The sequence below is a fragment of the Bubalus kerabau genome, chromosome 10 (assembly GCF_029407905.1).
Source record: "Bubalus kerabau isolate K-KA32 ecotype Philippines breed swamp buffalo chromosome 10, PCC_UOA_SB_1v2, whole genome shotgun sequence".
In the NCBI taxonomy this organism is placed as follows: Eukaryota; Metazoa; Chordata; class Mammalia; order Artiodactyla; family Bovidae; genus Bubalus; species Bubalus kerabau.
The window spans coordinates 12398619-12425914 of NC_073633.1; the positions used below are offsets into that span (position 1 = coordinate 12398619).

At 44.4% G+C, this 27296-nt stretch overlaps 1 protein-coding gene, 1 long non-coding RNA gene and 1 pseudogene across 4 annotated transcripts; 1 reads left to right on the forward strand and 2 right to left on the reverse strand.

Moving 5' to 3' along the window:
• The first annotated feature begins 2458 nt into the window (after nucleotides 1-2458).
• On the forward strand, nucleotides 2459-7209 carry S100Z (S100 calcium binding protein Z). 3 transcript variants are annotated; one of them, XM_055536252.1, is made up of 4 exons: nucleotides 2459-2598; nucleotides 2915-2986; nucleotides 4243-4453; nucleotides 6852-7209. In XM_055536252.1, the coding sequence occupies exons 3-4, from the start codon at nucleotides 4313-4315 to the stop codon at nucleotides 7008-7010; spliced, it is 300 nt and encodes a 99-aa protein (XP_055392227.1). In that variant the 5' UTR covers nucleotides 2459-2598; nucleotides 2915-2986; nucleotides 4243-4312; the 3' UTR covers nucleotides 7011-7209. The 3 variants fall into 3 exon arrangements, with proteins under 3 accessions (XP_055392227.1, XP_055392226.1, XP_055392225.1); XM_055536251.1 differs by lacking the exon at nucleotides 2459-2598 and having other exon boundaries at nucleotides 2676-2986; XM_055536250.1 differs by lacking the exons at nucleotides 2459-2598; nucleotides 2915-2986 and having other exon boundaries at nucleotides 4168-4453.
• Nucleotides 2968-4230, reverse strand: LOC129620853 (uncharacterized). The gene is made up of 3 exons (XR_008698751.1): nucleotides 4094-4230; nucleotides 3663-3749; nucleotides 2968-3102 (listed from the first exon to the last, which is right to left on the reverse strand). It is a non-coding gene; the product is annotated as an uncharacterized LOC129620853 (long non-coding RNA).
• Nucleotides 7210-23857: 16648 nt separating the features above from the next.
• Nucleotides 23858-25493, reverse strand: LOC129620732 (ZZ-type zinc finger-containing protein 3-like; annotated as a pseudogene).
• Between the last annotated feature and the right edge of the window lie 1803 nt (nucleotides 25494-27296).

The window sequence follows — 27296 nt, forward strand, 5'->3', positions numbered from 1 at the left end:
TGAATTTTCCAAGTAAATTATTTTTGGTTGAATATGATTTAGATATAATACTGCTGAGACTCACATATTCTGTAAGACTTACCCATTTTAGTACTTTGAAAACTTCAGCAGCTTAACCTGAAAATAGTTCCAAATTCAAACTCTTCATATTCTCGGAAATAACTGTTGTCTGTCTCTTCGATGAAACAACTTTTGTATGTGGAATAAATGCAAATCAAATAACTCTTTGGACAATTAAACCTGACAAGGCTCAACTCTTTGGGGAGCTTAGTTTCCCTCTCTGAGGCATTTGTTCATTAATCCATCCATCAGCAAAGATTTCTTTTTTTATCTATAATGAATAAATTTATTGTCTTACAAAAATCATTGTCTAGAAATATGGGAATACAAGAAAAGATATTTGCAGTCAGGTGTCTGGTGGTCAACAGCCAGATTTCAAAGCTTTTCCTTCATATGCTTGACGCTGTGCAAAACGCTATGGAGTGCAAGGATGAACCAACTATCAATTCTGCCCATTCACTCTGGAGAGTGAGGAGTACGTGGGCAGACCAAAAAAAAAAAAAGTGATAAAAAAGAAAAGGAACTGCTCTAGGGGACAAGTGAGAGCAGAGGTGGGCACCTATCAGAGGAAAAGGTGAGCAGCGGGGAAGCTTGCAAGAAAACTGCTGCTGCTGCTGCTAAGTCGCTTCAGTCGTGTCTGACTCTGTGCGACCCCATAGAAGGCAGCCCACCAGGCTCCCCCGTCCCTGGGATTCTCCAGGCAAGAACACTGGAGTGGGTTGCCATTTCCTTCTCCAATGCATGAAAGTGAAAAGGGAAAGTGAAGTCGCTCAGTCGTGTCCAACTCTTAGTGACCCCATGGACTGCAGCCCACCAGGCTCCTCCATCCATGGGATTCTCCAGGCAAGAGTACTGGAGTGGGGTGCTATTGCCATCTCCGAAGAGGAGACATTTGAACGGAGCCTCGAGGAGTGACAGAATTAGCTTTCCAGGTGCTGGGCCCAGAACAGCTAAGGCAGGGAAGAAGGAGAGAGCACAGCATTTTGGTCAGTTTGTAGGCAGGTCAGATGGATGACGGAGAAGGCAGGTCAGATGGATGATGGAGAAGGCATTCATTCAGATGGATGAATGCCCAGGAGTGTGGCTGTTGATTTGTGTTTTAGATCAACTACTCTTGACAGCAGGATGAAAGAGAATAGTGAGTAGAGAGAGCAGTAAGGAAACTCTCACAGTAATGAGACTCCAAATCACTAACTCCTGGAGGTGGTGAAGGATGGGGAGAAATGGATGAATTCAACTGATATTTACAAACGGTGCCAGATGCAGGGTGACAGGAGCAGGAGGAGCGGCTGGGTGGGGAGAGGGTGTGAGTTTGGCTTTGGTCCTCACAGAGTGTGAGAAGCTTGTGTGACATGCGTAGGAACGGGGTCCAGCAGGCGGTTGGATAGTGGTTTTGGAGATTAGTGGAGAACTCTGGGTCAAAAGATACGATTTGGGGAGTGACTGAAATTTTAAGTGTTAGTCACTAAGTCACGTCCGACTCATTTTGACCCCATGGACTGCAGCCCGCCAGGCTCCGCTGTCCAAGGAATTCTCTAGGCACAAATACTGGAGTGGGTTACTATTCACTCCTCCAGGCCATCTTCCCAACCCAGGGATCAAACCCGGGTCTCCTACATTGCAGGCAGATTCTTTACTGTCTGAGCCACCAGGGAAATGATAGGAGTGGCTAAAATTGCCAACGTTTAGGAGTCAAAGAAATTGCATTCAGAAATGAGCAGATCAGGAGAGTATAGTCACAAAGCCATAGGGGAGTTCTTGGTTAGTAGACCCAACATGAAAAAGGCACAGCGTTTCCTGCATTTTCTTTACTTAACACAGTCCCAGTACAAAAAGCAATGAGATTTTCTGGGCAAGGTCTTCTCCTGTATTGACCCAGGGCCTAGCATAACATCAGTACCTGACAAATATTTCATGATTATATGTAGGGATATGCAGCCAATGGAATAATACACAATGTCAGTGAAGAATGGGGGTAGATCTCTGTGTTGGTATAGTAAGATTTATATTAATTAAAAAAACAAAGTGCACACGTGTTAATGCTATTGTGTGTGTGTGCACGCTAAGTTGCTTCAGTGGTATCTGACTCTCTGTGACTCTTCAGATTGTAGCCCACAAAGTTCCTCTGTCTATGGGACTCTCCAGGAGTGAGTTGCCATGCCCTCCTCCAGGGGATCTTCCCTACTCAGGAATCAAACCTGAGTCTCTTATGTCTCCTGCATTGGCAGGTGGGCTCTTTATTACTAGTGCCACCTGGGAAGCCCATAATATTACATATAATTATATAAATGATAAATGTATCTTTTTTTCTATAAGGATAATAATAGCTGATACAAACAAGGCACTCAGTATGTTCCAGGCACCTGTTTAATCCTTTCTGTTGGGTAGGCACTACCGTGATCCTGTCTAAACAGATTGGGAAATGGGGACAGAGTGTAGATGACTAGCCCAGGATCCCACAGCTAATCGGGGACAGAGGTGAGAGCTGGAGACAGGCAGTCCATGCTTTCCACCACCACGATCCTGCTTCTCACGCAGGTGAGTGTTAACCGGGACAAACTCGGGTGGGACGTGGTGGAGAGAAGTTTACTTGTATTTCATACTCTTGAGTATTCAGAACACTATTTTACCACATGCATTATTACTTTCATCATAAAAAAAGCTAATTTAAAATTATTTTTTTGAGAACTGAGCTTTAGGTACAAGGTGCTAGCGTCTCTGGAGACCTCTCGGGAGATCCCGTGGGCTGCCTGATGACGAGAGGGACGGGCGTGGGCTGGCTGAGGATACAGCCCAACTGACTTGTGAAAGGAGATACAAAGGGGATAACTGGTTTGCTTTCCATATAATTCAGGTTGAGCACAAGCAGCGCTGAAAGCACAGTGGCCAGTCTCTGGCTTTGGTTTTTCCAGTGACTTTTTCTTTGGTAAGTTTCTCTCACTTGGAAATTCCCCACTGTGGATTCCTGCATACATGGCTTCAAGGGCTTCATTCCATGGATTTCTTTCTTTCCTTTTTTAATTAGGCAATACAGTACTGTAACTGAAAAAGTTAAAATCAGTTTGAAAGGGGTAAATGAGAAATCCTACTCCCAACCTCTCTGTTTCCATCTCGACCCTTGTAGCTACTACTTTTTTTTACTTTCTTTTGTAAACTTTCAGTAATTGCTTAGGCATATTCAAGTATATATGCACAAACATATACTTTTTTTTTTTTTGGCTGTACTTCTCCGCATGTGGGAGATCTTTGTTCCCTGACCAGGGAACACATATATATCCTTATTTTTATTTCTTTCCTACATACCCAGAGTCGCTGTTTTTTCCCATTCTAAATTGGCACGCACAGAGCTTTCTCATCCCCCCCCACCCCCGCTTTTTTTTAAAGCTAAAAAAGTCCCTGTCCATTGGATGAGTTTAACAGGTCTTCTCTGAGTGTGTTCCCTTGACCTCGCTGTTGGCCTTGCTGAGGAGTCTCCAAGTTTGAACCAGTGTTTCTTCTCTGCTTCTCTATATTTAGATTTTTTTCCAATCAGCGACTTCCTAGCAACTGACCACATTTGTACCCACATTCCCCTTAATGAGGGGTAACTGGAGGCTCTTTACCTCTTTGCCTTCTCTTCCAGGGCACACGGTGAGGGCCAGCCTTTCCTTGATGGCCCTTGGGGTAGCAGCTCACACCTGTTCCTTTTCCTGGTTAAAAACAGGCTCAGAGTTATTTCCACTTGAATCTCTTGTCACTGGCAATTTTCATCTTCTTGGAAGCAGATGTGCTGAGGCGGACGCGCCCCCCCCCCCCCGCCCCCGCTCCCCCCACCCCGGGTATAAATGGTTAGAGTTTAATTGTATAAACACCTGTTGATGGAGCCCTGTGTTGGCTGAACAGGTATGAAGTTACGTGTTTCCTTTCTCTTTTTGTTTATTTTTTAGCCTGTGTTTTATCACAGCTCTGAATTTGTTGTCTGATTGCTAACTTCCAAACACTCTGAACCAGCTCCATCAGGGAGAGGGGATTAGGGGAGGAGGAAAAAACTCACCCGCAGAGATCTCTGGAGATTGCCCTAGAGAGGCAGAACACTTGGTTAATTGAGGATTATCCTGCTTTAACAACCATCCCTTGGGGTGTGAGCTGAGCAGGGGATGGCAATATTTCGTTTTAATGAAGGTGTTGGTGTTTCTCCACCAGCTTATCCTTCACACGCGTTTTCTCCCCGGCTTTGGTGGCCCGCCCTGGAGTGCTCCCCTCTGCTGCCAGCATGCCCACCCAGCTGGAGATTGCCATGAACATCATGATTAGAACCTTCCACCGCTACTCCTGCAGGGAAGGAGACAGGTTCAAGCTCAACAAGGGGGAGCTGAAGATGCTCCTGCAGCGAGAGCTCACAGAATTCCTCTCGGTGAGTCTGACTGTCCTCCCCGTTCAGGTCCGAGGGTGGAAGCCGTGCCCGTCCAGGGACAGCCTCTGTGAATACCGTCTCCTAGGCTCAGTCCACACCATGTAATTCCTATCGATATTCTAAATACCGGGGAGCAAACACTAGGACCTTTGCTGTGTCTGTGGGCACGTACCCCTTTCTATGGTGTCTGGGGGGGGGGTGTAGGGTTTCCAGGTGTTGGAAATTATATCTGAGGCTTTTGTTAATTATTCAATGCCCTAGTGCAGCAAAAGCACAGCTAGTTACACTTGGAGCTATAGTTACACCCGTGACATGACCTGCAGCTCTATCCGGCTGTCTGTAAATGAGGAAATGTGATGTTTGGGGCCAGAAATGAAGCCAGGGGGTACTGCATGCTGCGGTAGCAAATTTCCTAGTGAATGATAAATACTAGCAAGTTTGTCAGCCAAGAGTAAGTTGATTGGGACTGAGGCAAGAGATGTCTGGCCCATGACCAGCTGAACAGCAAACAGATGTACATCTCAAAACAACCAGGAGTTGAATAAATCCACAGGTGAAACCTTTCAATGGAGTGTTTGGTGCCTACCCTGAGGAAAATGCTCACTCTGGTGTTTTTGGAGCTTTGGAGTTTTAGTACACGTTGTAGCCTGCTGCTGCTGCTGCTGCGTCACTTCAGTCGTGTCCGACTCTGTGCGACCCCATAGATGGCAGCCCACCAGGCTCCCCCGTCCCTGGGACTCTCCAGGCCAGAACACTGGAGTGGGTTGCCATTTCCTTCTCCAATGCATCAAAGTGAAAAGAGAAAGTGACGTCGCTCAGTCGTGCCCGACTCTTCGTGACCCCATGGACTGCAGCCTACCAGGCTCCTCCATCCATGGGATTTTCCAGGCAAGAGTACTGGAGTGGGGTGCCATTGCCTTCTACGTTGTAGCCTGGCATGATGTTATTCTGTCCAAACGCTGTGTTAAGACAGTAGTAATTATGACAATCTTTTATCCCCACCCTCTATGGGAAAAATTTTAAAAATTTAACATACAATACCTTTTTAGTAATTTTAGGAGTTCCCAAGAACATTTTTATTTTTCAAATTCAATTTGGCAACTGTCATGTAACATTTAGAATAAAAGATTCACTAAGTGAAACTTGGCACATTGATTTATTCAAGTGAAATTTGTGATTGTTTTTGATTGAATTGATCAGTTCAATTTAAATGTCAGCCGTTTAGTGGTTGGCAGCTAATAAGAGGACAATGGGGAATTCTTGGAGGAAATGAACTATACTTTGGGAAACATTTCTCATCAACCTCTAATTATAGGAAAAGTGGGTGCCGCATAGCCCCATCCTTTCTGAACCTTGCTTTCCTCAATGGGCTCCTTGCTTTCCTTTCCACCAATAAAATGGAGTCATTCTTATAAGATCTACCCTTTATTGGGTACCTCTGTTTTGTTTTGGAGAAGGCAATGGCAACCCACTCCAGTACTCTTGCCTGGCAAATCCCATGAACAGAGGAGCCTGGTAGGCTGCAGTCCATGGGCTCGCTAGGAGTCAGACATGACTGAGCAACTTCACTTTCACTTTTCACTTTCATGCATTGGAGAAGGAAATGGCAACCCACTCCAGTGTTCTTGCCTGGAGAATCCCAGGGACGGGGGAGCCTGGTGGGCTGCCGTCTATGGGGTCGCACAGAGTTGGACACAACTGAAGAGACTTAGCAGCAGCAGCTGTTTTGTTTTGTTTTGTGATACACAAAACAGGCTGTCAGATAATATATAATATGACATACTTATTGGGGACAATACTTATACCAAAAAAGTATTCATTGTTCATCTGAACTCCACATTTGATTGGGTGTCCTGAATTTTTATTTGCTAAATCTAACCTGGTGCTAAGTGCTCATAAAAGTGTATTGAGATATGCCCTCAATTTATAGGAGATATTATTCTCTTCATTTGATGAAAAAGGAAATATTAACCCATTAAGTGATTTGCTCCAAGTCTCATTGTTGGTAAATGGCAGTCACTCACGCTCCCTGGTTGGCTTCAAAGCTTCCTTCTTTTCATGTCCCCCTGCGCCCCTCGCCCACTGCTGCCTCCCCCGGTTCTGGCCCTCCACCTGTGCTATCTGGTAAATGTCTTTTCAGCATCAGCAGCTCACTTTGATGTGTTGCTGTTTGCTCCTCTTGGTGTTTAGGTCTGAGGACTCTATGGACTGGGGGCAGAGGCCCAGACTCACTTAGAATGTGTGCCCGGGTTCAAACCCACCTGCAAATAGGCTCTTGGAAATTGCTTTCGATGCTAGAAATGGAAATGAAGACTTTAACGTAGATAAAGGGAGGGGGTGATTTCAGTTGTCATGAATCTAAAAACCTGGGAGTTAGAAGTTTTCTTTTTCCTTTTAGTGCCAGAAGGATCCCGAGCTGGTTGATAAGATTATGCAGGACCTGGATGCCAACAAGGACAATGAAGTGGATTTTAATGAATTCGTAGTCATGGTGGCAGCTCTGACGGTCGCTTGTAATGACTACTTTGTAGAACAACTGAAGAAGAAAGGAAAGTAAAGACAAGTAGTGAGCTAATATAAAGGCAGAAATAAGCCACAGTTACTTACTGTTCATCTATTCCTTCCAGACCCATTGCCACAGCAATGCCATTTATAGGTATAATATACATGTATTATACTCAGTTGCTAGGATTATTAGGTGATGTATACGTTAATAAATTGATTTTGAATAAATATTTCAAATCTTGTATGCCCTACTTGGCACTTTCCTATGTGTATGGAATTTTCCTATTTTTATTGAAATGTAGTTGGCTTTCAATGCTGTGTTAGTTTGAGGTCTATATCAAAGTGATTCAGCTATATATATGTGTGTGTGTGTATATATATACACACACACACTTATATATCTTCTTCAATTTTTTCCAGTAAAGGTTTTACAAGATATTGAATATAGTTCCTGGTGCAATTCAGCAGGTCCTTTTTATTTACCTATTTTTTATATAGTAGTATGTATCTGTTAATCTCACTTAAAAATGTTATATGCTTTTTTTTGTCTGTTAAAGAGAGAGCATCAGAAAAATTAGCTCTTTCAAATGAGACTAGAACTTAGCAGATTTCTCACAGATGTTCATCACCCTTCAATTGTACTTTGAATTTATCCTATTAAAGAAATAGAGTGGTTCTTGCATCCTCTTGTCATTCTGCTTCAAGAGGAAGAAGCTGTGGGGCTGGAAGCAGAAAGACCGAGAAGTGGGAGGAAGTGCTGGCTTTCGCAGTGAGTTAACTCAGGGAAGGGCTAAGTCCAGGGCCAAGGTGTTCAGCCACCCTTGGGGGCTGGTGGAGAATGACTGACTTGCCCCTGGGGTCATGTAATTCTGAGGCAAGCATCTTGCGCCATTTCCCTGGGTTTCCGTGGCCCGTGGGGAGGAGGGCTTCCTGCACCTGCTCTGGGCTCCCATCCCTTCCTGGTCTCTGCAAAGCCCCTCCCATACGTCCTGCACCTCTCAAATAAACGACTGACTCAGCGTCTACTTGGAGGAGACTCCAACTGTGATGGGTCCTTTGGAGAATTTAAGAAAGAGAAAGGTGTGATTGTACTTTTAAGTGCTTGTCCCAGCTGTGCTGTGAAGAAAGAGCTAGAGAGAGGGCAAGTGTGGAAGAGGCCGTGGGCTGTGTTCTGAGGGAGAAACAATGGCGTCTCAGGCTAGAATCTGAGCAGGGAAGATGAAAAGCAGCAGTTGAATTTGCTGTCTTTTGGAGGTGAGGGTGATAGGGCTTGCAGAGGGATTGGTAATGAGGAGTAGAAAAGAGACCAGTCGAGGACCATAGGGTGGGCACTGCTATTGCCTATCTGACGTCCACTCCACCTTTCTTCCACATACTAGAGCCCTGGTTTATGCAGGGTAGCAATGTGCTGAGCTAAAAAGTCTTATTCCCCAGCCTCTCTTGCATCTCAAGTGGAGCTTGTAACACAGTTCTGGACAATGAGAAATAAGCCGACATCTACTAGGAATTTCTGGGAATTTTTGCTATTTCCATATAGGCTCTGTGCCTTACCTTGTTAATTTAATTCCTTCCTTTTCTTTCCATTGGCGTGTAGCTGTGAGGCTGGAGGTGGGGCTGCCGTTTTGTGACCATGAGGACAGAGAAGAAAAAAGGAGGAGCCGGGACATTGTTGGCTGAGAGGAACCAATAGCTGCACAGCCCTGGTCTGTCTGCCTCTGGTCCTCTTATTATGTGAAAGCAAATGGTTAAGTTGGATTCCGTTATACACAGATGAACATAAGCCCTAATATTTATTTTATTGGCTCAAGCAAATGATGCATTTTACTGAATGGGAAAGACTAGGGTAGGAGCAGCTCTGCGTGGGGACATATGGGAAATAGCTCTGTTTGAAATCCCTGTTGGACATCCAAGTGGAGGTATCACATGAGCGGTTGGATATAGGACCTAGTCCAGATCTCAGATTAAACAGGAGACTGGGAATACAGATTTGGGAGTCATTAGCATCCAGTACTCTTGCCTGGAAAATCCCATGGACAGAGAAGCCTGGTAGGCTGCAGTCAATGGGGTCGCTAAGAGTTGGGCACGACTGAGCGACTTCACTTTGACTTTTCACTTTCATGCATTGGAGAAGGAAATGGCAACCCACTCCAGTGTTCTTGCCTGGAGAATCCCAGGGACGGGGGAGCCTGGTGGGCTGCCATCTATGGGGTCGCACAGTCGGACATGACTGAAGTGACTTAGCAGCAGCAGCAGCAGCATCTAGATGGTGTTTAGCCACAAGACTAGAGGAGATCATTTAGGAGGAGAATGTGGACAGAGAAGAAGAAAGGTCCAACGGTTAGCTCTCAGGAAAAAGGGAAGCCAGCAAATGATACAGCAAAGTCGTGGTCAGGGAGTAGAAGGAAAACCAGGTGAGTGTGGAGCGTCAGGAGCCTGGGAAGAAAGTTTTTGGAGAAGGAAAGAGGGTGGAATCCACTGAGAGGAGGAATAAGTTGAGAACAGAGACCTGCCCTTTCCATTTGCCAAGATAGGGGTCATCAGTGAATCAATGACCCTGACCAGAGTGATTCTTTACAGAGGCGCCTATCTCCCTATTTCAGGCTTCCCTGTTGGCTCAGACAAGAAAGGATCTGCCTGCAATGCAGGAGACCTGGGTTCAATCCCTGGGTCGGAAAGAGCCCCTGGAGGGCATGGCAGCCCACTCCAGTATCCTTTCTTGGAAAATCCCATGGACAGAAGAGCCTGGTGGGCTACAGTCTGTGGAGATGCAAAGAGTTGGACATGACTGAGCAACTAACACTTTTATCTCCCTATCTGGCTGATAGTAGGTGCTTAATAAATATTTAATAAGCAAATAAAAGAATCTGCCAATTGTTAATTTTCTAGTGCTAAGTACGACCTGTCATTTTTTTCTTTAAATAGGATAGTATTTTTTATTTCCCTTAAGCCAATTCTGAACAGATAGGACAGAGAGAATTTAGAGGTCAGAACATTATAGAAAAGAAGTATTTATTTCTTCTATCCCTCAAAAGGTTGGAAGAAAAAGTGAGAAGAAAAAAATTGAACACTTATTTCAGGGATATTTAGGATTTTTTTCTTACAAGAAGGTATATTGCTTATGCAAGAGAAGGTCTGACTATTTCTCAGGGGTCTTTAAACTTTTCATTTAATTTGGTCCCCAGGTTTACATATTCTTAAATGGGCCACTAATTTATGAGAAGTAAATCCAAAAATTTCCCACATTTTATTCAAGGAAGGACATTCACAACAGGGAGAAATAAATGGAAAAACAATGTTCATTTCATGGTGTTTCTAAAAATCGATCAAAAGTGAGGAAAAGCAATTTATGTGTCAAATTAGATTTCAAATGAGTAAGAATTACATGATGTACCAAAAGCTCTTTTCTAGTAGAGACTTTGTTTTATATGTGTGTTAGGTATTTACAATAAGTTTGCAGGAGGCAAAATTGATTATTTCTTCTGCTCAGAGGCACTGACCTTGCATTTCTGGAGCTTAAATCAACTTTAAATAACATTCAAGGGTCATCTCTAAATTAGCACATTCTGATGTTTAACATTTTCTCAATGTGGTTACTGCAAGACAAGGCTTATGGAAGGCAACAGCCTGTATTTGCTTGGGGTCCTAGCCTGGATATGTGACTGACAATACAGACAGCTAGAAAGCATTAACAAAGCCCCCAAACCTTGAGTTTTTATTTTAAAAACAGATTTTGTATTTGCTTAAGAATTAGGGGCTGAAAGAAATCTTTCTGGAAGCAAAGAAATGAGGAAAGGATGTTAGAACATGGGCCAAATCGTGCAGGTCTGAAGTCACAGGACATGCTGTTATTTGGGGTCTCCTGGGGTGTGGGAGAGCAGGGAATGGGGCTGGAGAGGTAGGGCTCGGAATCAGAAAGGGCCTTGAGTATTAATGTGAGAAATTTGAAATTTATCCTGAATGTAATGAGAAACCATTTTTTTCTTATTACTTAGAGCAGTTTTTATGTTTCTAAATGTCCCCCTAAAATATTTGAATCTTTAAAGCAGTGTTTGGTGTGTTTTAAAAATTAATTTTACTTTTTGGCTGTGCTGGGTCTTCGTCGCTGTGCGGGCTTCCTCTGGTTGTGGTGAGCAGGGGTACTCCTCCTGCGGTACTTGGGCTTCTCCTCGCAGTGGCTTCTCTAGTAGAACACAGGCCCTAGGTGCGTGGGCTCCCGTGGTCCCAGCTCAGGTGGAACACAGGCCCTGGGTGCATGGACTCCCGTGGTCCCAGCTCTGGTGGAACGCAGGCCCTGGGTGCGTGGGCTCCCATGATTCCAGCTCTAGTGGAACACAGGCCCTGGGTGCATGGACTCCCATGGTCCCAGCTCAGGTGGAACGCAGGCCCTGGGTGCATGGGCTCCCGTCGTCCCAGCTCAGGTGGAACGCAGGCCCTGGGTGCATGGGCTCCCGTCGTCCCAGCTCAGGTGGAACGCAGGCCCTGGGTGCATGGACTCCCGTGGTCCCAGCTCAGGTGGAACGCAGGCCCTGGGTGCATGGGCTCCCGTGGTCCCAGCTCAGGTGGAACGCAGGCCCTGGGTGCATGGACTCCCGTCGTCCCAGCTCAGGTGGAACACAGGCCCTGGGTGCATGGACTCCCGTGGTCCCAGCTCAGGTGGAACGCAGGCCCTAGGTGCATGGACTCCCGTGGTCCCAGCTCAGGTGGAACGCAGGCCCTGGGTGCATGGGCTCCCGTGGTCCCAGCTCAGGTGGAACGCAGGCCCTGGGTGCATGGGCTCCCGTCGTCCCAGCTCAGGTGGAACGCAGGCCCTGGGTGTGTGGGCTCCCATGATTCCAGTTCTAGTGGAACACAGGCCCTAGGTGCATGGACTCCCGTGGTCCCAGCTCAGGTGGAATGCAGGCCCTGGGTGCATGGACTCCCGTGGTCCCAGCTCAGGTGGAACGCAGGCCCCGGGTGCATGGGCTCCCGTGGTCCCAGCTCAGGTGGAACGCAGGCCCCAGGTGCATGGGCTCCCGTGGTCCCAGCTCTGGTGGAACACAGGCCCTGGGTGCATGGGCTCCCATGATTCCAGCTCTAGTGGAACGCAGGCCCTGGGTGCATGGGCTCCATGGTCCCAGCTCAGGTGGAACGCAGGCCCTGGGTGCATGGGCTCCCGTGGTCCCAGCTCAGGTGGAACGCAGGCCCTGGGTGCATGGGCTCCCGTGGTCCCAGCTCAGGTGGAACGCAGGCCCTGGGTGCGTGGGCTCCCGTGGTCCCAGCTCAGGTGGAACGCAGGCCCTGGGTGCGTGGGCTCCCGTGGTCCCAGCTCAGGTGGAACGCAGGCCCTGGGTGCGTGGGCTCCCGTGGTCCCAGCTCAGGTGGAACGCAGGCCCTGGGTGCGTGGGCTCCCGTGGTCCCAGCTCAGGTGGAACGCAGGCCCTGGGTGCATGGGCTCCTGTGGTCCCAGCTCTGGTGGAACGCAGGCCCTGGGTGCGTAGGCTCCCATGATTCCAGCTCTAGTGGAACACAGGCCCTGGGTGCATGGGTTCCTGTGGCTCCAGCACAACGGCCCAGTGGTTGTTGTGCACGAGCTTTAGTTGCTCCACAGAACATGGAATTTTCCTGGACCAGGGATTGAACCCGAGTCCTCTGCATTGGCAGGCAGATTCCTGTTCTCTGTACCACCTAAAGCAGTGGTTTTGAATTCCAACTTCACATTACATTCACCCAAGGTGTTGCATAAAAATAGAGATGAATATGAGCCCCCTCCCACTGATTCAGTTGTTTTGGGTGCGGGTGAAGATGGTGGTTATGGTGACAGCCTGAGCACCTCTGATCCAGCCTGGATTCTGCAGCTCATGGGTTTTATCCAACCTACGCTCTCAGGTTGGTGCCACCAGCTGCCTGCCACTTGGAGAGGCTATTTTTCCCCTTGACTTCTCCACCTTTCTCAGTTTCTTATCAAGAAAGGGAATGCTATGAGGTCATTACGTACATGTTTTCATAGACTGTCGACTACAGTGAAAAGTGTCTACTGTATAATATTAACCTTAAACTAAGGAGGTTTGATATGGTCCCAATTTAGTTTTTAAAAAGTGCTATAACATGAGTTTTTAAGATACTATCTTGTTTCTACTTGCAGTTTTTCACTTTCTTTATCCCAGTCAAGAAAAGTAAGGCTTCCTTACAAAGTGAAGGCCTGTGCAAGTTGCCTGGAAACCACTTGTCTTCCTAACTTTTGTTTTCCAAAGCTAGAGCCATTAAGGTAATTACGTGAGGAGCGTCCAAGGAAAGTGTCAAGAGAAACGGAATTATTCCTGAAGAAAGGGTTTCCCCAGAGCTTTGGAGGAGAGAGGTTTCTGGTCCCCAGAGAAGTGCAGGCCTCAGTGTCTGAATGACCTCTCCCTGGAATCCTCTTCTACGAGTCCCATCTCCCCATCTTCTTTGATGTAGATCACCTGCTACATGGAGGTTGGTGATCAGTTAAGGGTATACTCTGGGTTTCTACCATTGCCTTTTGCAAGTTTAAAGTTGTTTTCTCCAACTTTCCTTTAGAATATAGTGTCTATTATCTTGAGGCTTCAGCCGAAATTCTATTTTAGAAAAGAGCCTGGAAGGGAACCCCTCTAAATGTTCACCATGGATAGTGGCTTTGTAGGTGATTTTCATGTTTACTTTATACTTTTATCTGATTTCTGATGCTTCTGATGTTACAGCAATGAACGAGAATCAGAAGAAAGTATCATGTTATTTATTTTTATTGGAGAATTCCCATACTTTAGCTTTACATGTCTTTATTCCTTCCTTACCCGCCTCTTACCAACTAAAATGTCTTTTTGTCTGAAACCACTTTGTCATCACACTTGCCTTTCACTGTATTCATTTGTGTCAGATTATAGATTCCACATAGAAGTAATATCACATGGTCTCTTATGGGTGTTTGTCTTTTTTACTTGCTTCGCTTATTATGATAATGTCTAGATCCATACATGTTGCTGCAAATGGCATTATTTCATTCCTTTTCGTGGCTGAATAGTATTCCATTGGGTTTATATGCTCTGTCTTCTTTATTCATCTGTTGATGGACATTTAGGCTGTTTCCATGTCTTGGCTATTGTAAATAGTGCTATAAGAACATTAGGATGCATGTGTCTTTTCAAATTACAGTTTTCTCCAGGAGTGGGATTAGTTTTTTGAGGAACCTCCATACTGTTCTCCATTGTGGTTGCACCAACTTACATTCCCACAAACAGTGCAGGAGGGTTCCCTTTTCTCCACACCCTCGCCAGTGTTTGTTATTTGTTGACTTTTAAATCATGGCCATTCTGACTGTCATGAATTAGTACCTCATTATAATTTTGATTTGCATTTCTCTAATAATCAGCAATGTTGAATTTCTTTTCATGTGCCTATTGGCCATTTGTCTGTCATCTTTGGAGAAGTATCTATTTAGGTCTTCTGCCCACTTTTCAATTGGGTTGTTCATTTGTTTTGTTACTGAGTTGTATGAGCTGTTTATATATTTTGGAAATTAAGCTCTTGTCGGTTGCATCATTTGCAAGTATTTTCTCCCAGTCTGTAGGTTGTCTTCATTTTGCCTATGGTTTCCTTTGCTGTACAAAAGTTTGTAAATTTGATTAGGTCCCATTTATTTATTTTTGTCTTTATGTCTATTTCCTTGGGAGGCTGACCTAAGAAAACATTGGTCAGAGAGTTTATGTCAGAGAGTGTTTTGCCTGTTCTCTTGTAAGAGTTTTATGGTAGCGGGTCTTACATTTAAGTCTTTAACCCACTTTGAGTTTATTTTTGTGTATTATGTGAAGGCGTATTCTAACTTCATTGATTTACATGCTTTCCCAGCACCATTTGCTGAAGAGACTGTCTATTCTCCATTATATATTCTTGCCTCCTTTGTTGAAGATTAATTGACTGTAGGTGTGTGGGTTTATTTCTGAGCTATTTTGTTCCATTTATCCATATGTCTGCTTTTGTCCCCAAAGTATTCTTAAATTAACCTAGGTACATGGGTTTTTTTAAGGACATAATGCTATTGCACAGTAGCCTACAGTGTGGTGTAAACATAATGCACCTTTATGTATACTGGGAAACCGAAACGTTTGTGTGACTTGCTTTATTGGATAGTCTCTTTATTGCAGTGGCCTGGAACTGAACCTGCAGTATCTGAGGCATGCCTATATTTACGTATAAAAAATAATTCCTGTTTCACCCATCTAATAGTGTTTTAGAACATAAGACACCTGAGATTCGTAGCTTGACTTTTATCCAGCATGGTCCCATATGCTCTTCATAGACGGTCCCAATAATTCTGACCGACAGGCTTTGGTATTATTGACATTGTCAGGCTGTCTAGGCTTGAGGTAGTGACAACACAATCTCACAATCACACAAAATCGGGAATGTCCGGAATGAGATAAGTAATCATGTGGCTATTCTGTCTCCAGAGGTCAAGGGGAATTTTAGGTCTAAAAAGTCAGAAATTGACTGTATAGCAAGACTAGATTCGACACTCAGTGCACCTTAGCACCCAGTACTTCCATTGTGATAAAGTTCTAGTTTCCTGTTGGTGGGCATTTAGGTTGCTTCCCATTTTTTTGCTGTTACAAACAGAGCTGCAGGGACAATTCTTAAGCATGTATCTGTGCTAACCTTATGGAGTCTCTACCAGCCTGCTCTTGTTGTCATAACAAAATGCCACAGACTGGGTGGCTTGAACAGTAGGAGCTTATCTTCTCACAGTCTGAGGGCTGAGAAGCCCGGGATCAAGGTCCAGTCAGTTCCATTTCCAGTGAGGGCTCGCTCCCCGTCTTGTCCACAGCTACCTGTGTCCTTACCCTTCTCTCTCTTCATCTTCTTCTTTTCCTTCTTCCTCTTTTAAAAAAGCTGAAGTCCCATCAGATTAGGGCCCTACTTTGAGATCTCACTGAACCTTAGTTACCTCCTAAAGCCCCTATCTCTGAAGATGGTCACAAAGGGACGAGGTCTTCTCCATATGGATTTTGACGGGACACAAGGCAGTCCACAGTAGAGTCGATCTGTAGGATTAACTCCTAAGACTGGAATTGACTTGTTGTGTCAAAGGTAAACACATTTAAAATGTTACTTTACGGTGTTGAATTTCCATCCAAAAACCTTATACCAATTATAGTCCCAGATCTCTATGTGAGTTGTTTTTCCCCATCTTCACTAACCCTGGATATTATCCAACTTTAATTTTTGCCAATATAATAGCCTTTTAAATTTGCATTTAAAGACTTATGGATGTTTTGGAGTGTCTTTCTGTATGCTTGCTGGCCATTTGTGGTTCTTTTTCTGAAACACATATTTAACTTCAGTGGGCATTGGGAGCTGGGTCCACTGCTGAGACTTCTTCCCATGCAGGTGTTCACATGTGGTGTCATGATGCACACAGGACTCTCTTTCATTGGAATTTGCCCAACTTAGGAAGGTGTCTATCCAGCTCCCATGAAAGTTATGTTGTTGTTGTTTAGTCACTAAGTCATGTCTGATCCTTTTGCGACCCCATGGACTGTAGTCCGCGAGGCCCCTCTGTCCATGTTACTTTCCAGGAAAGAGTACTGGAGTGGGTTGCCATTTCCTTCTCCAGGGGACCTTCCTGACCCAGGGATCAATTCTGAACATAATGTAATGCTATTTACTTCTTCAACATAGAGCACAGTTACCCAGAGCGATACATAAACTTCCAGTAAATGCACCTGGTTTCAACATTATAATAATCAGCAAGAAATATACTCCACAACCATCTGCTGGATTTCCAGCGACCATGGGGACGCATGTTGTCAGGAAGTTCCTGAGTGCTCATCTAGGGCTAAAGAAAGTGGAAAAGTGTCCTTGAAAAGTGTTACTCTCAGGAAGGGTCTGTCTGGAATAGTGCTGACTGTCTTGAGCAGCGCCTAGCATTTAGGGCAAAGCACTCACTTGATACTTGGGCAGAGAGTAGTGAGGATGAGTCCACAGCAGCATCAGCCACCAGGGTGTGGCTTTACCCTAAAACTTGCAACTTCCACAGTAAGGGAAAAATCTGTCACCTCTTCTTCTTATAACAGTAATAAACGTTAACTGTTGGGTGAAAATATGGACATATTCTTTTAAAAATGCCATGACACACCTAGTAACAATGATCACTTAGTGGTATCATCCAATACAAAGTTCACAATCTAGTTCTGTGGTTGTCTCCAAAAGTCTCTTCTTGGCCTTGGTTTGTCTGAATTAGAAACTAAACAAGATCCACACTTTACTTGATTGTTAAGTCTCTTGAATATCCTTTAACCCTCAACAAGCCCTCTCTCATTTTCCTGCTATGCCCATGCTGCGGAATTCAGGTAGTCCTGTGGAAAGGCTTACAATAAGGAAAGACAAAAGAAGTTCAACTTCCCCTGACATTCAGGTAATAGATTTGGGGGAAAAGATGAAAGTGGTAGTTCAGTGATGGAGCTAGGAAGGGCTGAGGGAGTGAGTAGGACTGCAATTCAGCTCCTGCCACACTGTCTGCATGGCTTTTTCTTTTTGGCCACACTCTGTGGGATCTCATTTCCTGACCAGGGACCAAACCTGCACCTCCTGCATTAGGAGGCAGAGTGCTAACCACTGGCCCACCAGGGAGGTCCCTGCTGCCTGGATTTGAGGAAGAGGCTAAATGTCTGAGATGGGGAAAGGACAAAGTAGGCCCTAGGACAGGAGAAAGATGGGAAAGCAGAGAAAGATAGGATGAGGGGACTGGAGAGAGAAGAGGCTAATGAAACCAGATTGACATTCTCGTCGCATCAAAGCAGTAGAGTCATCTTTTCAAAATAGAACAGATCCCCCCTGAAGAGTTACACATTTATCTGGTTTATGCTTTTCCTTATAAATTTTCATAGTATGTATGAAGGTTAGGCTTTGTCTCTCCCAGCTTCCTGCCTTTAATTTCCTGTTGTGGCTCCTCTGAATGTCTTATTATCGATTTTGTTGTCTATGAGTTAAGACAGTGTCTTTACCACTTAGTGGCTGAGGCAACTGCCCCATTCAGTCTATTTGTGGTTCTCTTAGGGGTGTATGGCTTTTAGACTTCTGCTTCCTTCTTACACTGATAGTAAGAGCAAGGCAATAGGACCCAAAGTAAAGATTCTGACCCACAAGAAATGAAATGTGCAAATACGTGTCCTTTTTCAGTGGTGTTTGAATCCTTCAGGTCTTTTCTGAAGTTCTGGGTGAGATGTATTCTAAAGCCCAAGTTCCTTGTCCTGGCCTGCAAAACACAGGTTTTTGCATCCCACCTACCTCCCCAACCTGAACTCATACTGTGTTCTCCCAAGCTCCATCCCACTGGCCCCTTTCTGGGGTTCAGGTGTGCAATCAAGGCTGCCACATTGCTCTCCCTCTGCCCCAGATCCTCATGGAGTTGGCTTCTTCTCATCTTTCTTGTCTCTGTTCACCTGTCCTCAGGATGGCTCCTCTGATCTTTTTTTTTTTTTTTGTAAATTTTATTTTATTTTTAAACTTTACATAATTGTATTAGTTTTGCCAAACATCAAAATGAATCCGCCACAGGTATACATGTGTTCCCCATCCTGAACCCTCCTCCCTCATCCCTCCCCATACCATCCCTCCCCATACCATCCCTCTGGGTCGTCCCAGTGCACCAGCCCCAAGCATCCAGTATCGTGCATCGAACCTGGACTGGCAACTCGTTTCATACATGATATTTTACATGTTTCAATGCCATTCTCCCAAATCTTCCCACCCTCTCCCTCTCCCACAGAGTCCATAAGACTGTTCTATACATCAGTGTCTCTTTTGCTGTCTCGTACACAGGGTTATTGTTACTATCTTTCTAAATTCCATATATATGCATTAGTATACTGTATTGGTGTTTTTCTTTCTGGCTTACTTCACTCTGTATAATAGGTTCCAGTTTCATCCACCTCATTAGAACTGATTCAAATGTATTCTTTTTAATGGCGGAGTAATACTCCATTGTGTATATGTACCACAGCTTTCTTATCCATTCATCTGCTGATGGACATCTAGGTTGCTTCCATGTCCTGGCTATTATAAACAGTGCTGCGATGAACATTGGGGTACACGTGTCTCTTTCCCTTCTGGTTTCCTCAGTGTGTATGCCCAGCAGTGGGATTGCTGGATCATAAGGCAGTTCTATTTCCAGTTTTTTAAGGAATCTCCACACTGTTCTCCATAGTGGCTGTACTAGTTTGCATTCCCACCAACAGTGGAAGAGGGTTCCCTTTTCTCCACACCCTCTCCAGCATTTATTACTTGTAGACTTTTGGATCGCAGCCATTCTGACTGGTGTGTAATGGTACCTCATAGTGGTTTTGATTTGCACTTCTCTGATAATGAGTGATGTGGAGCATCTTTTCATGTGTTTGTTAGCCATCTGTATGTCTTCTTTGGAGAAATGTCTATTTAGTTCTTTGGCCCATTTTTTGATTGGGTCATTTATTTTTCTGGAGTTGAGCTGTAGGAGTTGCTTGTATATTCTAGAGATTAGTTGTTTTGTCAGTTGCTTCATTTGCTATTATCTTCTTCCATTCTGAAGGCTGTCTTTTCACCTTGCTAATAGTTTCCTTTGATGTGCAGAAGCTTTTAAGGTTAATTAGGTCCCATTTGTTTATTTTTGCTTTTATTTCCAATATTATGGGAGGTGGGTCATAGAGGATCCTGCTGTGATGTATGTCAGAGAGTGTTTTGCCTATGTTCTCCTCTAGGAGTTTTATAGTTTCTGGTCTTACGTTTAGATCTTTAATCCATTTGGAGTTTATTTTTGTGTATGGTGTTAGAAAGTGTTCTAGTTTCATTCTTTTACAAGTGGTTGACCAGATTTCCCAGCACCACTTGTTAAAGAGATTGTCTTTAATCCATTGTATATTCTTGCCTCCTTTGTCAAAGATAAGGTGTCCATATGTGCGTGGATTTATCTCTGGGCTTTCTATTTTGTTCCATTGATCTATATTTCTGTCTTTGTGCCAGTACCATACTGTCTTGATAACTGTGGCTTTGTAGTAGAGCCTGAAGTCAGGTAGGTTGATTCCTCCAGTTCCATTCTTCTTTCTCAAGATCGCTTTGGCTATTCGAGGTTTTTTGTATTTCCATACAAATTGTGAAATTATTTGTTCTAGCTCTGTGAAGAATACCGTTGGTAGCTTGATAGGGATTGCATTGAATCTATAAATTGCTTTGGGTAGTATACTCATTTTCACTATATTGATTCTTCTAATCCATGAACATGGTATATTTCTCCATCTGTTAGTGTCCTCTTTGATTTCTTTCACCAGTGTTTTATAGTTTTCTATATATAGGTCTTTAGTTTCTTTAGGTAGATAAATTCCTAAGTATTTTATTCTTTCCGTTGCAATGGTGAATGGAATTGTTTCCTTAATTTCTCTTTCTGTTTTCTCATTATTAGTGTATAGGAATGCAAGGGATTTCTGTGAGTTGATTTTATATCCTGCAACTTTACTATAGTCATTGATTAGTTCTAGTAATTTTCTGGTGGAGTCTTTAGGGTTTTCTATGTAGAGGATCATGTCATCTGCAAACAGTGAGAGCTTTACTTCTTCTTTTCCAATTTGGATTCCTTTTATTTCTTTTTCTGCTCTGATTGCTGTGGCCAAAACTTCCAAAACTATATTGAATAGTAATGGTGAAAGTGGGCACCCTTGTCTTGTTCCTGACTTTAGAGGAAATGCTTTCAATTTTTCACCATTGAGGATAATGTTTGCTGTGGGTTTGTCATATATAGCTTTTATTATGTTGAGGTATGTTCCTTCTATTCCTGCTTTCTGGAGAGTTTTTATCATAAATGGATGTTGAATTTTGTCAAAGGCTTTCTCTGCATCTATTGAGATAATCATATGGTTTTTATTTTTCAATTTGTTAATGTGGTGTATTACATTGATTGATTTGAGGATATTGAAGAATCCTTGCATCCCTCTGATCTTTTATCTAAAGGACGCCTCCCCCAGTCATTCTTGGTTCTTTTTTCTTGTTTCATCATCATTGCACTTCTAGTGTTATCTGGTCTGTGGGTTTGATCATTAAGTGTCTTCTATGGATTAAATGTTTGTGTCCTCTCAATTCATATTGTGAAGGTCTATGTATGGATGTGAGAGTTGGACTGTGAAGAAAGCTGAGCACTGAAGAATTGATGCTTTTGAACTGTGGTGTTGGAGAAGACTCTTGAGAGTCCCTTGGACTGCAAGGAGATCCAACCAGTCCATTCTGAAGGAGATCAGCCCTGGGATTTCTTTGGAAGGAATGATGCTAAAGCTGAAACTCCAGTACTTTGGCCACCTCATGGGAAGAGTTGACTCATTGGAAAAGACCCTGATGCTGGGAGGGATTGGGGGCAGGAGGAGAAGGGGATGACAGAGGATGAGATGGCTGGATGGCATCACTGAGTCGATGGATGTGAGTCTAAGTGAACTCCGGGAGTTAGTGATGGACAGGGAGGCCTGGCTTGCTGCAATTCATGGGATCGCAAAGAGTCAGACACGACTGAGCAACTGAACTGAACTGAACTGTCATACCATGTGATGGTATTTGGAGATGGGCTGTTTGGGAGGTAATTTGGTCGTGAGGGTGGAGCTCTCATGAATGGGATTAGTGCCCTTGTTAGAAGAAACAGGAGGGAGCTCATTTCTCTTTCTCCCTGCTATCTGAGGACACAGCAAAAAGGCAGCTGTCTATAAACCAGAAGGAGGGCCCTCTCCAGAACCCAACCATGCTGGCACCATGACCTCAGATTTCCCAGCCTCCAGAGCTATGAGAAATAAATATTTGCTGTGTGGGCCCCCAAGTCTATGGAACTTCTTATAGTCCAAACTGACTACAAGGGCCTGTGCTCACCAGTTCATGAGATCCAGGAGAGCAGACCCGAGTAGGCCTTGTTTACTGCCATTTCTCCAGCCTCTAGAACAATGCCTGGAAGGCAGTAAATACTCAGACATGACTTATTGAATGTTTGTGAATGGAGAAAAGTTCCAAGTCTCAGAAGGTCAGACTGCCCCATTGTTCCCTTTACATTTTGGTCCTTCCTGGTGATAAACTAGGCGTCCACAACTCCTCTCAGACACAGCCAGCTGCCTGCACAGTCATTCATGTCAAAGCCTTGGGAAGTTAATGACCCTCCCAACGGTGGCTTAGGTTCTTGAAGAAAACTGCTGGAAAACTGAAAGAGAATCCAAAGAGCATTTTGCAGATGTGAGACAAGGATTTGAATTTAGACATGTGAAATGACAGGCATAGAAAGGGGGGCTTGGGGGATGAGGACTGGCCTTCATTCAGGTCAGGCCTTGTCCCCATGTCTTAACCCGTTTCGTGACCCTGAAGCTTCTCAACAAGCTTACGAAGTAAGAATTAGTATCCCCATTTTACATATGAGGAAACTGAGGCTCAAAATGGTAAAGCAGAATTTTCAGGATCAAACAGCTAATACGTGGCAAAGCCAGGGTTCAAGCTAAGGTCATGCTGACTCCAAGCTTGTGTGTGTGTGTGTGTTTCTTATCTCCCACCTCTGCCATCTCTGCTCTGAAGACAAGGGCGGGGGTGGGGATGGAGCAAAGCGGGTGCTGACATTACACAGATATTAAAAGACCCATGAAAACTGGATTGAAGAACACTTCCCACGTTCTAACCATCTATATTGATTTCAAATATGCTTTAGAAGCACCTGAGGCAGAACAGGCTCTTGTTTCCTGTCTTGAAACAAAGGGTCTAATTCACGGTCATTTTTAAAATAATATAAACAGACATGTGGTTTAGTATCCACATGGTTTATTTCTCACCGTTCTCCTGACAAATGAAAATTATTTAAGAACACACTGTATACACGGATAAGAAGAAACAAAATGTTTTAAATGATGCACAACAAAATCCAGCAGTATAGAAGAGTGCACGTGAGCTCTTGCTCACTGCACAGACTAAATTCAATCACTTATTTAAATAGTAATAAAAATACAATCTTTTATGGGTCTTGTACAGACTACAAAAGAGGGAAATTATTACCATATGTGATTTTTTATTAGCTAGTTTTATTCAGTGAGCTGCACTGAGAACTCCAAATATAGGAGCAGAAGGCTGTGTATTTTAAAGGAATTAATGTTGTGAGTTAGAGACTGCACTGTCTTACCACTGGCACTTTTCATCATGGTTTGTGCACACCACATGACCATCTTATATACCGTTACATTTAAAAAATACGTCTGAGTGACAATTTTATCACATTCACACACCATGAGCTGGTGAAGGAGGCAATGCTGCAGTTTCCTCCTGTAGTGCTTTGCTGTTGGTAATAAGGACAGTACGTTGTGGTTAAAAGAAATCAGACATCAATATGGTTACATTGTTCCAATTCATTAAAGGCCGTCGGTGGCCACCACTGGGCCAGTGAGTTCTTTTGCCGTGTATATATCCTAGAGGCAAACACCATCATTGATTAAAATTTTGTCTAAAAAGTCAGCTTCTGTGCTGAAAACTATTTTCACAAAACTGAAAGCTACTAAGCTGTTTTAATGTACTTTTTCTTCTCATTAGCATATTTATGACCAAGTTCTCTGAAACCTTTGGAATTTACTCTCTTTTTAATATATGCTCTTCTTTAGATCTCAGCCATTTAGGATTACCACCTAATAGGCTTTAAAGTGGCGGTGAGAATTTCACCAGGGAAACCCTTTGCTCGTTGGGAATGTTCAGCCGCTGAGCAGTGCTCTAAAGCCTCAGCAGCGCAGAGCTGGACTCGACAAGAACACTCAGAAAGCTGTTGTGCTGTGTCATTTCAGAGAATCTTTCCAAACTGTGCACATAATTCACAGTTATGTGAATGGCACAGTGGTACTATTGCTATGTGTTGAAGAGGACTGTTATATGATGTTCTCTTCCATGTTATCTGTTTGCTAGAAAGTACTTTGGGTCAAGGTCATTATAACTAGTGCCCTGGGACACCCTGTAGTCTCTAAGAATGTCTCTGGCCTGTAAACAGATTCTAGTTGGTGATCTTCCATGTAAGTATCTGTTTCATGAAGGCAGTCTGAGCAAGAATCACAGAAATCCAAAGCCATTTCTGGAGGACAATCCTGGCAGGGCCACGAACACCCTGGATAGGTTCTGTCCCAGTTATCACACTTGAAACCCCCATGTTGCACAAATCCACTTTCAGCTTGCATTTGCTGACGTTTTTCTGTGTTGTTTTATTCCTTATATTCAGGGAAATCCCCATGTTGTCGTTGTTTAGTGGCTAAGTCATGTCTGACTCTTTGTGATCCCAGGGACTGTAGCCCGCCAGGCTTCTCTGTTCATGGGATTTCCCAGGGAAGAATACTGGAGTGGGTCTGTTTCCTCCTCCAGGGGATCTTCTTGACCCACAGATCGAACCCACGTTTCCTGCACTGGCAGGTGGATTCTTTACTGCTGAGCCACCCGGAAGCGCCCACTTCCTATATATAGTAGGAATGTTGCCTTCATCTGACGCCTCCTCGGTAGCAGTGTTCACGTGGCTGTGGAGATGGGCTCAGTCCTTGTCTTCTCCCACATACACCGGTGGCTTGTGGGACGTCATGAGGTGGAAGGCTTAAAGAGGTGCTTTTCAAGGCGTGCTGTCTTCGGCTTGTGGGGGACTCTTTGGAGGATGTATGTACTTCGGTGTTCTGCCTGGGACTGGAAGGCCAGCTTTAGTTAGCTTTGTGAAATCCTTCTGCACTCGGCTGGCAACCTGTCTTGCTGCCCTGTTACCCAGTTCATCTGATCTCTTCTACTAGCGTCAAGACTCGACTTCTTCAGGAGGGTATTTCAGGAGTAGCTGTCCAAGCTTCTTCTGGTCTTCATCAGTCCACAATTGGTTAAACACAGGGGTCCTCTTATCATCCGAGGATGACTGTTTGAACCTTCTGGACCATCACTCAAAGGCAATGTAGAGTATGAGAGGGACTCCCCATCCTTCCTAGGATCTAAAGGACTTTTTGGTCTAGCAGGTAAACCTACTTTATAACAAACTAGTTTAAGTCTCCTTGTATGTCTTTTATGATTTTAAAATTCTCTTTCCAAGTTCCCAAGGCTATTGGTTAATTGGTCCCATACAATCTGAGGTACCTGAATAACTCTCTGTGGTCATGGAAGCCCTATACCAGCCTTCCTCTGGCGTTTTCCCACGCATCCCATGGGATTTTTAAGTGTTTCTCTCTGAAGTATGCCCAAACTTTCAAACCTGCCCAAACCTGAACTGCTTGGGCACGCAGCACCTTGAGAACAGCAACTGTCTGTAACAATCTCTGATCATTTTCACGCAGGGCCGAGCACCGGAGGCTGCTCTGGCCACTGTGACTGCCCTCCGGCCCCACCTGGCACCGGCTCAGGAAGCCACCTCAGGGAATCTCAACAGAGGCGCCAGGGCACCTTCCCTGGTATTTTTACACAATAGGGACCTCTATAAATTATAGCGTTTTGGCCCTTCACCTGCAAAGGAACCAAAGACTGTCACTGGGCCATCAGGAATCTCCCCCGTGTAGAGGAGGTGGACATACATGCAGCAAAAAAGATGCCTGAAATTTTAGAATTTGATTGTTTCTCTAGTAATCTTTTTACTTGACAGAAATAAATATAAGTGTTGTTGCGCTTACATTGTCTCAGCCTATTTTGAAAATGAGATAATGCATCTTCAGGGTGGGAGAGAGAATCATCCCTCCTGACACATTTTGCACAGTGATAACAGCTCTGTGGGGAAAGGATGAACCAGGAGGGAGAAGCTACTTAGAGCCGCTGCTTTCTTTCCAAATTGCGCTGCAGAGTAGTAAACTATCAAAGCCACACACAGCTTCCCCTTCCATCAACACGATAGAAGATGACTTGAAGGCCACAGCAGCCCGTGCTCCGTCACAAAAGAGGGCTCCTTTCATATCCAGATGCAACTCTGTAATCCTCTGCAGACTTACTTACTGCATTGGAAGTAAGACATCACTTACTGGGTTGGAAGTTGACTATTTGGCTGGCTCTTGTGTTTCCTTCAGTGTTAGAGTCCGAGCCGCAGCAGGAGGAATTTACCATCAACCTTGATGATGGATGCTACAGAGAGAAAATTAAAAGGGGTTGGCTGTGGAATGAAAGCTCCTGGTTGAACAATGTTCCCAACACATAGGAAAAAAGTTGGTTTTGAGTGATAGATCCATCCTGGATTTTTACGTGGCAGAGAAAAGTTAGGTGCATATTGTGCTGTTCTTTGTTGAAAAAAGTTCACAAGTGAGGCTTGATATGTGTGTGTGTGTGTGTGTGTGTGTGTGTGTGTGTGTGTGTATGTGTGTTTGTGTGAGCTTATGGTGAACAGTGATCTCCGAAGAAGAAGATTTAGCAGGACCAGGGACCAGGCTTGATCAGTCAAGAGCTTTTGTGTAGCCGAGTTTTATTAAAGTGAAAAAGGGACAGAGAAAACTTCTGACATAGACATCAGAGGGGGTGGAGAGTGCCCCCCTTGCTAGTTTTAGCAAGCTGTTTTATGTCTGTTAGAAAGCTATTAATCAGATAAGAGAGACACCTCGAGGCTGAAGGAGTTTCACCGGGCCCCTCTCCCACAGTATGTGTTTTTGAGATAGGGTGGCATGAAGTGTGTCATTCCCCAGACGTGAAACAATTGACATGAACACTGGTTTGTTGAGCTATTATCAGCCCAAGGTTTGAGAAAAGAAAAAAAGTTAGTTTTAGGTGGAACCATTTTGAAGAAAGGCAGATTCCAAAGCAAATACACAGTTTCATTAACACAGCTTAAGAAAACCATTTCCATGGAGAGTTTGTTTCTTCCTGCCACTCCAGTACTCTTGCCTAGAAAATCTCATGGACGGAGGAGCCTGGTAGGCTGCAGTCCATGGGGTCACTAGGAGTCGGACATGACTGAGCGACTTCACTTTCACTTTTCACTTTCATGCACTAGAGAAGGAAATGGCAACCCACTCCAGTGTTCTTGCTTGGAGAATCCCAGGGATGGGGGAGCATGGTGGGCTGCCATCTATGGGGTTGCACAGAGTCGGACATGACTGAAGCGACTTAGCAGCAGCAGCAGCAGCAGCCACTTAGGGGAGGGATAAAAAAATGTCTGACACTTGCAGCCTGTTTCCTCTGTTTGGAGACCCCTGGCCTTCCTGCCTGTTACCCTCTCTTGTGTTTAAGCCCAGCTCACCTGGAAGCCTCATTACTAATTCAGGGAGAAGGATGCCAAACCTCACCCCCTGCCTCCCCGCTGAAGGGAGGATGAGCATGGTGTTAATGAGAGCTATCAGGACAGGTGAAAGGAGACACTTGTGCACCTTCTTGTGAAGAGGCAAACGGTAATAAAACCATC